The 17,488-nt window shown below is 38.7% G+C and overlaps 1 protein-coding gene across 1 annotated transcript in view; it reads right to left on the reverse strand.

The window, feature by feature from the left end:
* The window catches only part of ITGBL1 (integrin subunit beta like 1), a gene marked incomplete at its 5' end in the record, with an annotated part of 149,073 nt that overhangs the window by 58,996 nt on the left and 72,589 nt on the right, over positions 1–17,488 (reverse strand). Inside the window, one exon of the mRNA XM_084268891.1 lies at positions 14,134–14,280. Within this exon, the coding sequence (XP_084125017.1) occupies positions 14,134–14,280 (147 nt within the window). The remainder of the gene's footprint in view (positions 1–14,133; positions 14,281–17,488) is intronic.

Here is a 17,488-nt window from a genome sequence, read left to right on the forward strand (position 1 = left end):
TACATGCTTCAAGTACACTGTACTGATACACAATTACCATGGTAGTGGAGTAACTCATCCTGTACCATAACCATGATGTAGTAAAAAACTTGAGGAGAAATAACAAACTCCTCTAGCAAGAAACTATGAGAAAGATAAGCAAGTGAGCATTGATCTGGCTAGAACATCATCAGGTCTAAATCCAGTTAAGAAAAAGGATATGGTATAATTTTTGTATCATGGAAAGCTGGACTTCTAAAATTATGCCATGGAGTTCAGGCTTCCATCCCAAAAAGCAAAGTTTGGAAAACAATGTGTCATGTTATTCACCGACAGTGTGAACCCTTTCAATTCTTAGCAGTTTTCAGCTTAAAAAAATATTCCATTTGAATTTTCAGGGTCTTTAAGATATTTTTAATTAAAAATTTTCATAAAAGAAGCACAAAAGAAGGAAAAAAGCCTATTCAGTCAACCTGGAAATCTATTAATCTTCTGCCACACCATACAAAATCAATTTTGGGACAGCACTGATGCACTTATTTTACACAAGCTGTTGTCTCAGAGAATGCACAAGGCAGGTAACAGCTTCAGAGCAGGCAATGGGTCCTTGGCAAGGTGGGCTGGAAATTTTTTCTTTCATAATTTTTTGTGGGCTACATAAATACCACACCAACCACAGTGCAGAAAGGAGGTCAATCTTCATTACTATAGCAAAAGTAAGGAATTTGATAGATGTCTCTTTACTAGTCAATTAAATGAGATTGGGACTGTTCCCTGGCACTGAGACCAATTGGCACAGAAAAACTGGCATCCCTACTACCAAGCTGTCTTTCACAATGGTGGTCTCATCCAGACTGCCTACTGGGACCAGTCACTAGCCCATGCTAATTCCTGAACTATAAGCAAGAACTGTTTTGAAGGAATACTAGCTGGCACAGGACAAAAGTAGGCCAGTGACTGTTCAAACAGACATTGCAAGCAAGCAAGCTGTAGTGCCTGGGGATGATCTGTAGCACTATTTAATTTACCAGTCTAGATGTCACTGCTAAGGCAGCTCAAAACATTCCACAGGCTACAAGAAGATATTCAGAAGGAGGACTCATCTGTGTATCAACAGCAGAGGTTCTTTGCTCCAGCCCACGCAGAGTTCTATTAATTTTATTTGTAGCATGGTAAAATATTGCACTTGGGGTAAATGATTTCAAAAACTGGTGGGATTCACAGAAACCAAATGAAGGCATCTAGAGATTAGCCTGATAGTCATTCTCTTTAAAGACAGTAGAGAGAACTGTGAACAACAATTCATGTTTTAACAACACAAAAATAGAGAAGAAATGGGCAAATTGCCTCCCATTTAGAGGCAGTGTCATTCAACCGAAAACAAAGGCTGAAGTATCTCTCATTTTGACGTCTAGATGAATTCAAGAGATCAACCTCACTCAAAATGTTCTACCATGTTTATAATAGCTAGTGTATATTTAACACGATGACTTGACTTTGTTCCCCCCATAGGCAGCTGTACAGGTAAACAAAATATTGTTGTGCCTACACCCATCAGTTCTGCATTTCCAAATGCAAGCTGATTCATGCAGTAATGTTTCAATAAAAATACATTTATTACGGTGATGAGTAAGAATTGTGGCCAACACAGGCCTTCACCTTACTTTTTGTTGCAGTGTAGAACTTCATGACTTTATACTGAGTATTTGTTCTAGTCAACAACCGACAAAATCTAAATCAGCTCTCACACATAAACATGAACACACACCTTGATGGCTTCTTTTTTCCCAACACAGATACATTTGGAATATCTCCTTGTACTATGACCAAACCACAAATACATAATATACCAAAAGTTATGAGAGATAAGGTACACAAAGGTACTTTCAAACAGCTGCTCTGCTTCCAACGCATGTAAAATGAGCCTGCACCTACCTCTCATGTTGTATGCATTATATAAATATTCCTGCATGCAATTACATTTCAGATTTTTTTTGGTAGTATGAATCATTCCCATATCTCTCCAAGTACTCACGACACTGATAAATCCTGACTTCGGGTCAGACATTTGTAAGCGAACCAAAATAGGATGACAACTCATCTACTTTTAAAAATTATTATTAATTTTAATTGGTTGTATCTTTGCTGACTGGAATGAATATCTTATGTTCTACTTCCACACAAATTATTTTGGTATCTCAAAACAGCAAGTATATTTAATGTTTGGTAGGTATCCTTCAGCAGAAGCTAAAGAAACCTTTTCACAAATCTCAAACTCTCAGGATTTACTTCTTAAGTGTATACAGATTCTCCATCTAGCATTCACAACAACATTTTCCCCTTCTGGACTCTATAAGCACATACCATCCATCAAAGGTGTTGATGTGTTGCAGGTCTATATGCAGCTCACTGTCCAATCAAATGAAAGAGACAAGCCAGACAAAAGATTCAGAGGAAGTCTAGTGCAAATGAGTGTCAGTCCACTCTTTGATTAGGTAACGGCAATTATGATAATTACAGCAATCCACTACAGGGAAATGTTCCAAAATTGCCAGCCTGCTGTAAAGCATAACACTTGCAAGTATCCAGTCATGCAAAGCTTTGCCTGAACATTTTGAATACTAACCATGTTCTTTCAGTTGTAAACAGTATAAATTGGCCAGATACTGTAAGACTGTGATCTATTACATCTTACTAATAGATGGTGAATTCCTCTAAGATACATGTATCATCTACAGATATGCATCTCACTGGGATGTAGAGAGAACAGGCACTATTGAAAGTCTAACAGTTTAGCCCAAATTCATGCACAATACTATGGCAAAACTAGTATTTCTCAGATTCTTTCATTCTTTTTCTGGATAATAATTCCAATTATGGGTTTGTTGTGGGGGTTTTTTTGGGTTTTTTTTTTTGGTTGGGTTTTTTTTTGTTTTGTTGGGCTTTCTTCCTTCTATATTGTGTTCCCTGTTCTAAAAAACAAAGGGGTGGCATAAAAATGGTCAACTATGTCGAAAGAATCACTGCATATTGACATTTAGAAAACGCCAAGAGAAACTCCCATCAATTGAAACTGAGAAGATACAGACTAAGAACAATTAAGCAAGATTGGGATATAGAAGAGACTACGTAAAAAGATAACCAGCTGTCAGAGAGAAGGCAGTCCTGTCCTTCAAGTTCTTTCATAGATATCATTCACAGGTGAAAGAGGCCGTCTTTGTCAGCTGGAGGAAGAATTACAATCCAGGGAACAAGGAAGACCACATCACCTACAAAAGGAAATTTGCAGTGTATCCAGAGATGGTAGCATTTCAGAAGCACTGATCGAGAGAACAAGAGGGATAGCTCATGTGGTTAATGCTTGCAGCCATCAGAAAAATGCATTCCTTCCTGAGCTGTGAAATTAGTAAGTCCAATTTTTTCTAGATTTATACCTTTATCATACCCATTCTTATCCATCAGATTAACCCTACCTAAACCCATGCCTCCAAATACACTCCAACAGGCATATGGCTCATTAGAAACAAAACCATGCAAGCTGACTGGCTAGTGGGCTTGTGCAGAGTGACCAATTGAGTACAAAAAAAATCTATTTCTGCATTTTATCTCCTTTTTCACTGGTGGAAGCACAACATGGAACATCATCTCTTAAACAGCAACCAATAAAGCATTTGCACACTGATTTTTTTTTCCAGAGATCTGAAAGAGAAAAACTGAAGTTTTAAAGGTTAGCTGAATGATTAGGAAAAAAACCCCAACACTGGAACACACTCATTGTCTAACCAGTAAGCACACAAATGAGATTTCAAAATTCTGAAACAAAATGGCTACCACTAATCTGTACATGGATCACTTCTTTTGCTGTTATTTCCTAGTAGGTTAAGCTGCATGCTATGATTCAATAGCCATTAATATGATGAAAAGGACTAACATATGACAAAGCCAGCTGGTTGCTTTTCAAATTTTGCTGCTGTAGATGATGTATGATCACACTAGGTGTTTCAGCTACTCTGTGGAATTATTTATACTCTCTGAAGTATATAAGCTTTAAAACCAGCAAAGACACACACTTAGAAATAACACATTCCACAGATTGGAAAGTTACACAGTTGTATCCCAACCTCTTCAAAACTGCACAAGAAACCAAAACCTATTGACTACAAGATATCTTGTTGTCATGGTTTAGCCCTGGCTGGAGGCCAGATGCCCACCGAAGTCAGTCTATTACTCCCCTTCTTAGTTAGGCAGGGGAGAAAATATATATATTAAGAGGCTCAGGTGTTAAAATAAGGACAGAGGGAGATCACTCTGTCAGCAATGATGTAGGCAAAACAGACTCAACACGAAGTGAAGAAGAGAGAAACTACTCTACTTTATTACACCACACTACAAAGAACAGTGAAGAAACCGAAGATGAGAGCACAACCAGATCTTAAAACACTTTCCCCCCACCATTCCCTTCTTAGCAGACTTTAGTCAGGATTATGCTCCCTTCTTCCCCCTCACACGCAGTACAGGGCGGCAGGGACTGCAGAAGATGGGGTTCTCGGTAGCACCTTCCCCCCATCCCTCTATTCTAAGCAGTCTTCCCTTTAGCCATGATCTTGCTCCCTTCTTCCCCCCGCTTGCAGCACGGGGGGGGGGCAGGGACAAGGAAAAAAATGGGGTTCTCTTCATGAGCTGTTATCCTTTTCCAGATCTTAAGACACCTCTAACCTCCCTCCTTGCTCCCTTCTTAGCAGACTTCACTCTAGTCATGATTTCTCTCCTTTCTTCCCCCTGCTCGCAGCACAGGGGGGCAGGCACTGGGAGATGGGGGCTTCGGTCAGTCCCTTGCAAGTTTGTTTCCCTTTCGGCCAGGGAGTGAAGGGGGGCATTCATTCCACACCCTCCCCGTGCTGCACCGTAGGGTCTCACCCGCAGGAGATAGTCCTCAAAAAACTTCTCCAACTTGAATCCTTTCCCCAGGGCTTTATCTATTCACCAGCTGCCCTGGTGTGGGTCACTGCTATGGCAGCCAGTCATAAATCACAATGTCTCTCAGTCCCAGTCGTCTGTGGGGTCACCAGCCTCCCCCAGCAAACCTGTTCGGTGCAAATCTCTCTCTCACTCATCTCTGTGTCTCTGTTTCTCCTCATGGCTGCATCTGCTGGCAGGGGTTTCTTCCAACGTGGGGTCATGGCGTCTTCTCTATGTCTCTGTTTCTCCTCCTGGCTGTAAGTGCTGGCAGCGGCTTGTTCCAAAGTAGGGTCACAGCATCTCCTCTATGCCTCCACCTGCTCCATCCAGTGTGGAGCCCCTCCACGGGCTGCAGGTGGGGTCTCGGCCTTTTCCATGGGTTTCTCCATGGGCTGCAGGGGCATCTTTCTCTCCGGCACCTGGGCCACCTTCTCGCCCTCCCTTTCCCGGCTTTGGTGTCTGCATAGCTCATTACATCTTCCTCTCCCTTCTCCAGTGGCAAAATGCAGCTGCTTCCAGGTTGTTTTCTCCTGTATGTGATTCTCAGAGGCGCTCGCTATCTCTCAGGCAGCAACTTTGGCCTTGAATTGCTTGTTGTTTATAGTTTAGGCTGGCAGACAACTGTAACTGTTGCTTAAAAAACCTGTCTCAGCAGCACAGCCTCACAAAGCTGTAACACTCGTACACAGGTTGTATCATGTATGCTGGTAGGGCTTCCAAAGGTCAACTATCCCAAAGTCATTCCCAGAACAGTCCTATTGCAGCAGGTTTCTAAGGGATATGACCCAGAGTTATGATATTCACTAATGATGGAGATTTCTAATTTTTCATCCACCAGTATCCCCAAGTTCTTCTCCATAGGGCTGCTCTCAAATTTATTGCCCATGTCTGTAATGTCACTGGGGATTTCCCTAAACCAGGTGCAGGACTTTGAACTTAGCCTTGTTGAACTTTATGAGGTTCAAACAGACCTGGTCCTCAAACATGTCAAGGTCCCTCAAGATGTCACATCTTCTCATGTGTATGTCAATTATACCACTCAGCTTACTGTCACCTCCACACTTGCTAAGGGTGTATTCAATCCTCCTGTATACATCACTGATGAAGATATTTAATAGTATTGGTCCCAGTACAGAATCTTGAGGAATGCCACTCATTACTGATTTCAACATAGAACCACTAACTATAACTGCTTGGACATGGCTATCCAGCGAGTTCTTATTTCATTCAACAAACCTATCTGTCCAACTTAGTGACAAAAACTGTTGGGAGAACCATATCAAAGGTCTTACAGGAGTCCAAATAAATGACATCCTTAACTCTGCCCTTGTTCACTGATGCAGTCACTCCATTTCAGAAGGCCACTAAGTTACTCAGGCACAATTTACCCTTGGTGAAGCCATGTTGGCTGTCTCTCTAATCTTCCAGTTTTCCCTATGCTTTGACATATCTTCCAGGAGGATCTGTTCCGTGACAGCATGGTGGTGAGGCTGACAGGTTGGTGATTCCCAGGGTCCCCATTTTTAAATATGGTTGTGATGTTTCCCTTTTTCCAGCCATTGAGGACTTCACCTGGCTGCCATGATTTTTCAAATATGATTGACAGTGGCTTGGCAACTACATCTGCCAATTCCCTCAGGACCTGGGATGAATCTCATGAGGTCCCATGGACTTTTGAATGTTCAGGTTCCTCAAGAGATTTCAAATATGATCTTCTACTATGGGAGGGGTTTCATTCCCTCAGTCCCTGCCTTGATGTTCAGGGGCTTGAGAGATGTGGGAAGAATCTGCTAGACTATATGCACTGAGCTATCCTGATCTTCCAGCAGATATCAAGGTGACTGAAATAGCCTGTGATTAGCAAGGCTTCCAATCTTGAGACTTCCTTCAGCTGCTTAAAGGAGGTTTCATTTACATTCTTTCTTGATCATGTGGTCTTTAACAGAAACCTACCACACTCACAATGAATAATTATATAGGAGTATACCACATATAAATTATTACATAAATATATCACATATAAATAATTTTGCCTCCCTCTCACATATCCATTTAAACATCAGTATTTATTTCACCCTATACTCTCTTTCTTACTGGTGGGAATAAAATAAAAGATATTTGAGTTAAATAACGCTATACTGAAAAAGACCACATCATGGTCTTTACACATTGTAAAGTGTTCATTCATGGTTGTTACTCTGCCAGCCATACATGCCATGGTTTAGAGATTCCTTCATTATATTGAGCTTTTATCTCACAGCCCTAATTCCTAAGTATCATCCTAAATCAGCTCTGCCCCTTCTCAAACTTCTCACTGTGAAAACAAGTGGGAAACTTCAGAACATTAACAAATTCAAATTCTGTTCTAGAAATTTTTGTGAACTACTTCACTCTTGCAATATCACCTACCTCAGAAACAGACAACTTCCAACACACCCTGCTTCTACTAGAACAGATGAAAAAAACACTTATGCAGGGAAAAAAATAAAGCACTTCCCAAGACATTTATTTATTACTGAGTTATACGCCCTGGATGTATGGGTTTACTGCAGAAATGAAATGCTTTCTTGATTTACAATCCTTCTTTGGCCCCCATGTCCCTACTTGCTGTCTCCCTCAAAAGACAACAGCAAAAGGCAAAAGCCAGGACTGCTGCATGTGGGTCACTGACAAATAAGCAGCCTTCTCTTCAGGGAATCACCAAAGTATTGAGCTCCTGAACACTTTCTGATTAAAAAAAAAAAAGAGAGAAAGATACATTTTTAAAAATAAGAAATGGAAAAAGGCAAAATAGCCTCAGCAGTTCCAAACTGGCCTTCCTAACAAAAGGCAGCTTCCAGAGCATCCTGCTTCAGGTAACAGAGAGGAGCTCATACAGACCCTGAACCTGAGAAGCACTTCAAAATCAGTCATCTGAACTGTTGATAGACTAATCTAGGCGTACTGTGATGCAACTACTTACCTATATGTTTTCTCTTAGACTTCAGCAGACTACAAGTGGAGTTCCAAGTGCCAGTCCAGCCCATAAGGATATATACCAAGTTGTGTAACAAATAGTGTTAACCAGCCCATTCAGCATTGAAGTACTGGTATAGTAAGGGCGTGCCTCTGCTCGAAGCACACAGATGTATAAGGGAGCTCAGCCTCAAAGTTGATGAGGTGAAAGCCAGAGATGTGACGCATGACTTGCATTTATGTTCTCTTCTTGTTACACCAGCTAATAACATTTCTTGCTGCCAGGCTGTCTACTATAGTGCTTTAATTAAGACCTCCTTCAGAATGCAGGGGTCATGCAAAATGAATGAAAACAGCAGGCCAAATTCAGAGATGATGTACATTAAAGTAATTTACACTTCAATTAAACAGTGCAATTTGCATAATAAGAGGCTGCAATAAAGAGCTGGTAGCAGGGATAGTAACCTAGATTTTACCTTAGGATTGTTTACTTTTCTGCTCTAACCCCATCCTGTCACATATAAAGTATAGTGAATTATTTAAATGGCAACTTCTGTTATCATCTCCCTTGACTAAGTCAACAAGCAACAGGCTTCAGAAACAACATTTTTCTATAGGCACCTAATAGAAAAAGGACATTTTTTTTTTCTGATTGATTTTGGTGATATTACACTAGAGGGTGACCCCAAAGTCCTTAATTAATAACTCTAGAAAGGAACAAAAGTATCAGAACTGTGAGGACATAAAACTATAGTAAATAAGGCTCTAGTGGTAATAGCACAGAACTAGTTCTCACCATCTGGCAAATGCCACCAGCAGCCCTTCTGCCCTGTTAAGCCTATCTGTAGAGACTTACATGTTGGAGAGATGATCAGACTGGAATTACTATATTACAGTTTGCATAGATTTAAAAATATTGAAGATATACCAACTTATGTCATGCAAAGGTTTATATGAAGCTACAGTAGCTGATAATCTAACCCCAGAAATAATTTACAAGCTGAATGTATGACATATTTATAGAATCATAGAATTGTCTTGCTTGGTTGGACCCTTTAGTCCAACCATCACTGTAACCTGCCAACCACTACTAACCTGTGTCCGGCAGCACCACATCTAAACATCTTTTAAATACCTCCAGGAATGGAGACTCCTCCACTTCCCTGGGCAGCCTATTCCAATGCCTGACAACCATCTCTGTGAGGAAGTTTTTCCTAACATCCAATCTAAACCTCCCCTGGCATAACTTGATGCCATTTCTTTTTGTGATATAACTTCTTACCAAGGAGAAAAGGTCAGCCCCCACTTCTCCACAACCTCCTTTCAGGTAGCTGTAGAGAGCAATTAGATCTCCCCTCAGCCTCCTCTTCTCCAGACTAAACAACCCCAGCTCCCTCAGCCATTCCTCATAACATTTATTCCCTGTGATCAGTCACATAAGACTTCACAAAGGTCAGAAGATAATTGCATAGTTAAACCTGCTTTTGGGGACCTGTTTATAGTACATATCTTTTAATCTAGTTTCTATCCATTCTTGTTGGTACACCGATATGATTTATTATATCATTAAATTTGTGTTTCTCTTTCATTATCCTATCATGGTGTGTTGTATCAACAGGAATTTACAGCATTTCCTGTATCAACCAAGGTTTTGATGAGCTCTGTTTCAGAGCAGCAGAAAGTGTGTATTATATCAAATAGCACACCAGAGATATCCCCAAAAGGACACTGCTTTACAGCAGCCACCAGCCAATGACATCACTCCTTGGGGTCATCATTGACCCTTATCCCTAAGGTTTGTTTCCAGACTCCAGGAGATGGTACCCTGCAGACCAGCAATATGCATCACAGAATCTAGCACTGAACACAAGGGGTTGATGCAGTGTCTCAGTTCACCACAAGGAATCTTTAATAATGCATTGAGCTCTGTTGCTCTTCCACTGAGTCAGTCAACATGCGATAATTTTAAATAGAGAAGAAACAGCAAAGTTCCTGTAACTTTCAAAATGCCATACAAGTTTTGAACTCAGGGATGTAATGTTTTGAAAACAGGCCCTAGGAGAGTTTGCAAAAACAACAACAATATTTTTCAGTATACAATCAGAAAAAGCTTCATACTTCAGAAAGACAGTGCTACAGCACAAATGTAAAGGGGGAATCTTAACAAACATTGTCTCCATCCAGAAAAGAAATAAATGCAATTATGAAAAAGATATTAAAATGGTGTAAGACACTACCAATAAGAAGATTTGTCATTTATCTGTCTTTGGATCATTATCATGGGATGGCTGCCTTCACTAAGGGTAAGTGGTGAGAACAAGATTATTTAAAAGAACCCTCTCGTCTATTATTCACAAAACTTACTTGTTTTATTTTCAGTTCTCTTCCCAAAGGCTTTTTTTATTATAACTAATTTGAAATCTGCATTTGACCTAAGGGAAAACTCAAGCAAGTGATGTGCATTTTAAAGAGAAAAGTGGCTTATCTTGTTCCTTAATCCTGACAACAATATGCTATCTTTTTATTTCTTGCCATAAGAATTTTCTGGTGTGTCTTTTCTGTTGTCTTTGACACTGGTCTTGTTTGTAGAGTGTGTCCCTTAAAAGGGACAGACTTACACTGTGAAGGTATTGCATCCACAGTGAAAAGTCATGCCGGAAGTAAAAAAACCCAAAACAGGTATAAATGTGTAGGAGTTATTCACTCTGTATGAGTAAGTCCAGCGAGAATCTCTTGTTGTCCTCAACATGCTTTTGTAGGGAAAGTAATTTCTGGAAAGTACCTAGCAATTTTCATCTGATCCTTCTCTCCCATTATTTGTAACAGGAACTACTGAAGGCAAAGACAGTCTACTTGATGTAACAGAGAGGATCTGTATTTCCTCTGCCTTTATACCATCATTTGAGAAGGTAGACATTCTCACTGCTCAAAGTCAATATAAAGTGTTGTTTCTCCTTCACCTACTGAAGCAGCTAAGATCATGGTGAAATATATTTTTGGCAGCATCTCTGATCTCACCACATGCTGACCAACACCTGTGAAACAGTTTAGTATTCTTGTGAATGATTGGGGAAAATCAGGGAGGGAATTACAGTCTGAAATACAAGTTCAGTGCTCAGGAGAGTGAAATGCAAATTGAGAAATCATAATCTATAATATTTTATAGATAGAGATTAACTAATTAGGTCATGTTCTTCATAACTTCCTTTTCATTCTCTAGCATTTTTAATACAACTTTTATGCATCCCTGCTACATTGAACACTTTACTTACAAAAAATCTTTCTTTCTCTGATCTTTCTCTCTCTACATTTGTTTTTTTCTTGTTGAGGTTACTATGTAGGAGAATAATGTGCCTTAAAGGTAACTAATAAAAATGTGGGTACATTTATATACAAATCTTTTACTTTATATGAAAACTTCATATTAGAAACTTTGGGTCACTGAATCACAAAAAAGATAAGATTAGGCTAACATCCTCTTTTCTATTCATAAACACCTGTAAAAATGAAGTATAAGGTATAAAATAAGCACCTTACTAAAATTAAGTTCAAAGATGGAAGCTCTTAGTGCCTCTGAGTGATTGAACATTTTTTAAGAGTATCATTTTGTCGTGATTTGTATGATATTATAAACATTTCTGAAGTTGTTTCTTTGTGGTTTTTTTAATGTAAGCCCCCACCATCCCATATCTTTAACACAACAATATACATATCCCAAACCTTTTTTATGTCGAAGTTAGAGAATTTGCTGGCTCAGATTGGGTGTTTTTTTCATTATTTTTTTCTTAGTTGACCTTCTGCAATTGTTACTGGAGAGTTTAAAGGTTGAAGCTGAATTATTGGGACTTTTTATCTTCTTCCATATTTGAAAGTTTTACAAAATGCACAAAAACTAAAAATAGACAGATCTAAAACTTGGAAGGACTGTTTATTCAAGACTTACTCAAGCAGCCCATGGATTTTATTTTAATAGTGTAAGTGAAGGATTATAACATTTTGAAATAATACTTAATATTTCTACAAGAAAATACCATCTAGGTAATATGAGTTTTGTTAATCTTGAGAATAGAGTATCATGACTGAATTTCAAACTCCTCCACCTGAAACTCTGAGCGTGAGTCAACGTTTAGACAGAGACTATAGAAAATAGACTAGGCATTGTAACAATTCTGTCTTTTTCTCCCTACACTTTATGGCTATCTATATGGCATTAAAAATGCTTTGTCCTTCAATGTCTTTATCCAAGGCTATGGAAGTGATTGCAAAACAGTACTTTAACTATCACAGATGGTTTTGACCAACCTAGAAACAAATGGTACAGATGCATAAAAAACCTTCAAGGAAACTCAATACATGGTAAAGTTATGAAGTCATGCAGCTGCATCTCTGGGGTCTCTGTTCTGCAGTCCATACATGAACTGCCTTACTAAACAATCACATTAAATAAGGATGTTGAGTACACAACTTCTCCAGCAGTGCAGTGGTTTATTGACCTATTCAAGGACTTACTGCCCTTGTACCGTAACCAGGAGAAAAACATTACAAGGAGGTTACTACAAAAAATAATGTTTAAATGGAAAAGGTAATGCTTCCATTTCCTCTGGAACTTTCCTTGTCACACAATCCTTCCTATGCCCTTCAGAAAAATTGGGGGTAATATTACAAGGTCATGGCCTTTCCCACTCCACAAGACTTGAAAGAGGTTGTGTTGGTTGGAAATCTTTGTTATGTTTCATTCATTTGTGTAACACTTCTGCCAATGAGAAGCTATAATGAGAAGCAGTAGGATTTTCAAATGAGACCAAAGCATTTAACTGTGCAAGTTCAATGACAATTTTCTGTAAGAGCTAATCACCTACATCACTTCAGCAGTACAGGAACTTTCTCACATCTTTTATTATACCCAGAAACGGTGGAAAGAAGCAAGTCATTTGACTCTTATAGCGTACAATGCAATCAAGTCATAGAAGTGACTAAAAATGCTTAAAGTACACATGTCCTGGTGAAGCAGATGAGAGAAGATACTTTCAGCATCAAATGAGAACAAGAAGAGGGAGCTAGTATTAAAACTAAATAATTTTTTATAAGTATTGTCAACACTCCTTTCTTTTAGTTAAAGTTCTTGCAATCATGAACAACATAATGCAGTTAATTTAATACAGGTGCCCATGTTCCACCTACCTTGTCGCCAAAAATTCCTTTGAGAATTTTTAGCAAGAGAGATGTAATTTGCTGGAAAACAATAGCTTAATTAAGAAAAAAGTAAGCAACAATCTGTAAAGATGTAGTTATTTTAAAATAGAGCTATTGCTGCATTTGCTAAATTATGAGTTCCTACACATTTGTAACAGCAGAAAAACACAATTATCACCGTGCTAACTTAGGTGGACAGCCTACAATTTTTTGACTATGTTAGATAATATTAGAGAAAGAAGAAATTGCAAATGAAATGACATTTAGGGTCAAATGCAATAATTCAAGAGTAACTTTAGACCTTTTCCAGCAAATACTTAAGTGGGCAGAACTTCAATTACAAGTTCTAGCAAAATTCCATCTCTCAGTTACTTTTCTCTCTTCTCTCTGCATAAAACTACATTTCACACAGTGACAGATGAAAATTAGCAGGTCCTTTTCCTTCTGAGAAAAGTTTCCTTTTGCTTGCAACATGTATTTCAGCAGTATGTATGACAGTATATATTTTTAGTCAAAGCTTTTCAAAAGGCTACGGTGTCACAAAGAAATGCTTTCAAATGTAAGGCTGGTGGCTAACTAGCAATCTGCACTGAAGAACATCTTCATTTTAGAAGTCAGTCCTGCACTCAGCAGGTCAGGTTCTTATGTGGTGTAAAACCAAACAGCTCTTATCACAAGGGTGCTACAACATTTTACAGAGACCAAAAATCTCGGGCTGTTTTTGTCAAAGAATGCATGGAATAGGTTTGTATTTTAATGTATCTTGAACAAAAACTTAACTGCAGCAATTTTCAATGCATCCTTGAAAACCTTCAAAATAAACGTTGAGATATGCAAAATAAAATACAAAGCACTAGATGACAAGAAAAACAGGTGACCTTGGTATTCTTCTCCTCCCTTCTCAGAGCTCACAAGTTACGCGGGTGTGATTCACGCACGGTAAGCCATGAAAGTTCACATTTTTTTCTGTATTAGTAATGCTGGACATATTTATTTTAATTGAAATACATTTTAAGGGCATAAAAATTCTTCCAGAAATGTGCTTACCTCTTCCAGAGCAAGGTAAGTTAGAATTTCCTTGGCATTTCTTAGCACTTTCCTCAACTGACAATGGACAAGAACGTGGATGTTCACACTTCTTCCCAATCCACCCTTCTTTACAGTCACACCTTCCACAATTACACTGTCCGTGACCTTTACAATGAATACAATTAAAGATTAGACTCCATACTGCTAATAGTTGTTAAAGCCTCATGATTAGATGAGCTTTATCAAAGTTGTGGTTTCATTAAAGAATCAGACTGGAAAAAAAAAATACAATCAATTGACTGTAACTACCTTTTTTCCTGACAATAGTACCAGTCTATCATTCCATTCAAGCTATATTTCCTTTGAAATTTTTTTCTTAAAGGTGGGTGGAATAGTCATTACAAATACACATTTCACCACTGTCTCAAAAACTGGGGCCGTCATAAGGCTTTTAATTTACCTTTATGCTCTTCTTTTTCTATCCCAGCTGCAGCTTATCAATATATCAATACCACCTTTTATCTACTTGCAATCAACACGATCCACTAAAGACAAGCAGTGTCACACCAATTGCGAGTCCCAAACCAGTGCCTTACACTAAATAATCATGTGCAAATAAAATCCTGGACATAATGAATTCTCATTTTAGTAGGGCAGTTGGATGTGGGTTTGGTATCTCATAACTAACTTGACTCTTCCTGATGACGTCTGAACATAATAACATAAAGGCAACTTTTACTGTCCATGTTGAGGTGAGGAAAACCAACTGAACCTCATAAAAGCTTTTCTAGAAATATCCTTTTAAGAAATGGGACAACAAGAAGTTAGGGTGAATCCCTCCTAAGAACTTAATTTGGAGAGCCATCCAATCTATTTCCTTTATATGAATGCTAACATAACCCAACTAAGAAAATACATGCGAATTGCCCAGTTCCCTTCATCATGAGACTAATGCTCTTTGTATAAAGCAGTAGGATTCTGGCAATACAAAATGTTCCTTTCACCGGATGAGGAATGCATGAGCATCAGCAAAAACATTACTTGCCACAAAATCAAGTATTTTTTTTCATGAGCTCTGACTGCAGGTTAGATCTTCTCTCACAATTTTCAGAATCATTCACTGGACACAGGACATCAAAGCATTGCTCTGATGTCCACTTGTCTACCCAGGTTCTTCTTCAAAACCATAGCAACATGGATTTTCTATCCCTTTCTAAGCCTACATGCATTTTATGACTGATTTGTATTTCTAAAACATATGTATTTATCAATTTGCAGGGAGTAAATGGGAGGAAGCAAGTTATGAGAGTAATTCCCAGAACACAAGTCTTACCAATGTCACAAGAATAACTTTTTTCTTTACATGTTATTTGTTCTCACCGAAAAGCATTAAATGCTCCCCTTGTGTAAATGGTAGATTTAGATTAGATATTAAGAAGAATTTCTTCACTGTGAGGGTAGTGAGTCTCTGGCAAAAGTTTCTCAGGGAATCTGTGGCTGCCCCACCAGTGTTGAAGGGCAGGTTGGAGAGGGCTTTGGGCAGCCTGGTCTAGTGGACAATGTCCCTGCGCATGGTAGGGGGGTTGGAACTAGATGGTCTTTAAGGTCCCTTCCAAGACAAACCATTCTATGATTGTATGATTCTGTCCCTTGCTTTCATGTGTGCCTACTGACAGGGTGTGCATTGGACATATGTTCCCTGATCCAGATAGATACTTATGAGAGGATGATGTTCTTTCATACTTTTTAATTTTTTTTGCTAGAGCCACAGCAAAGGAACTAATGAGACGTGTGAATGTAGGAATTTTCTTATGGAAGCCTTTTTTCTTTCTCTGTCAAGTCATGAAAGCCATTTTCTCTTTAAAGGAAAAGAATAACTTTAATGTTGCAAACACCTCTGAAAGAAAATCATTCAGTAACATACTTAACAGCACTTCAGATGTTAAAAGAAAGCATCCGGTTGCCAATATGAGGTACTGCAAATTGACAGTCACCCCAAGCCATATGAAGCTTCTGGAGGCAGCTGCTGTTGTGTGATGTTAAATCCTCACAGCAGGGCTGTCAATTCCTGTCATTTGTAGTTTATGAAATAAACATAGCTTTTCATTCAGCTACAGTAAAACTTTTTACATGTAAACATGATCTCCTATCATTTCAATCTGCTACTCAGGACAATGTGATTTCCTGTCTCTACCTATTAGGCTGGCAGAACAAGACAGGAAAGGTTTTTGTATCAGCTACATTTGATGTAGGTTTTTAAGAGAGATGTATTATTTTCCCTAATCCATTTTGGATTCACACTAAATCATTTTACAAGTGCCTGTGAGGAAAAATTAGGATATTTTGCATACACACACAACCTGTGCACACATTGTACACTAAGCTAATTTATTTCAGATAAATAAATAGATATACTGTTCCAATTATAATTCTGCTAGCTATTCTTTGATGTAATTGTAGATTCTGTCTGCCCACCACAATAAACCAAAATTAATATAGGCATCTTGCCCATTTCTGAAACAGGACTAAACAACAGGACTATAAGACATTGTTCATGCTGCTTCAAGTGCAAATGGAGAGTTTTGCTCAATCTGTTTGAGCAATGCATACTTGGATGGCCACTTAACGATAAATCAGGCTTTTCTAAAACATAAGAATAAGAATAAGTAGTGCTACTAAAATTTTGGCTGATTAGATAGAACAACTGAACTATACTGCAACATAAGTTTTCGCTATATCAAGCAGGCCATATGAGTACCTCATATCTCTCATAAGGTTTCCTCATTTACGGTTATGTCTGTGTAATAAAGAATGCTGTACTAGTCCTTAATGCAGAGTCATATGGCAGTATCATCTCCATAGCTCATTTGCAACTGTCCATACTTCCTTACACACCGCTTTCTTACAACCACTATCACCCTGGGCAATAATGCCTGGGAAAGAGGGAGTTGGAAGCCCCTTTTCAGTGATGCAGCATTAGCTGTAGATGCCACAGGGCTGCTTTAATCTAATTAGGCTGGGAACTCTTGTGTTCACCCTTAACTACAGAACATACTTACCATGTTGTTTTGTTGCTTTGTATTCTTTAGCTGATGCTGACATTTTGATCAGTCCCCGAGTGCTAAAACACACTCAGCAACACGATAATACAATCAACAATTGACAGCCTCCCAATCTCAACCCTCCTGCTGCTCTCATGACTGCAGCTCTACTTCTTACAGCTTATTAATTAAATAAGCCTATATAATATTTGTCAGAGGCTGAAACTGTAACAAACAAACCAATTCACTGAAGGTTTTTGCTGCTTCCCCCCCCCACCCCCCCATATTTTTAGCTAGCAACTCATCAAGATTTATTTTCTTTTTAAAGCAAC

The sequence above is a fragment of the Gallinula chloropus genome (genome assembly GCF_964237585.1).
Source record: "Gallinula chloropus genome assembly, chromosome: 1".
Taxonomy (NCBI): domain Eukaryota; kingdom Metazoa; phylum Chordata; class Aves; order Gruiformes; family Rallidae; genus Gallinula; species Gallinula chloropus.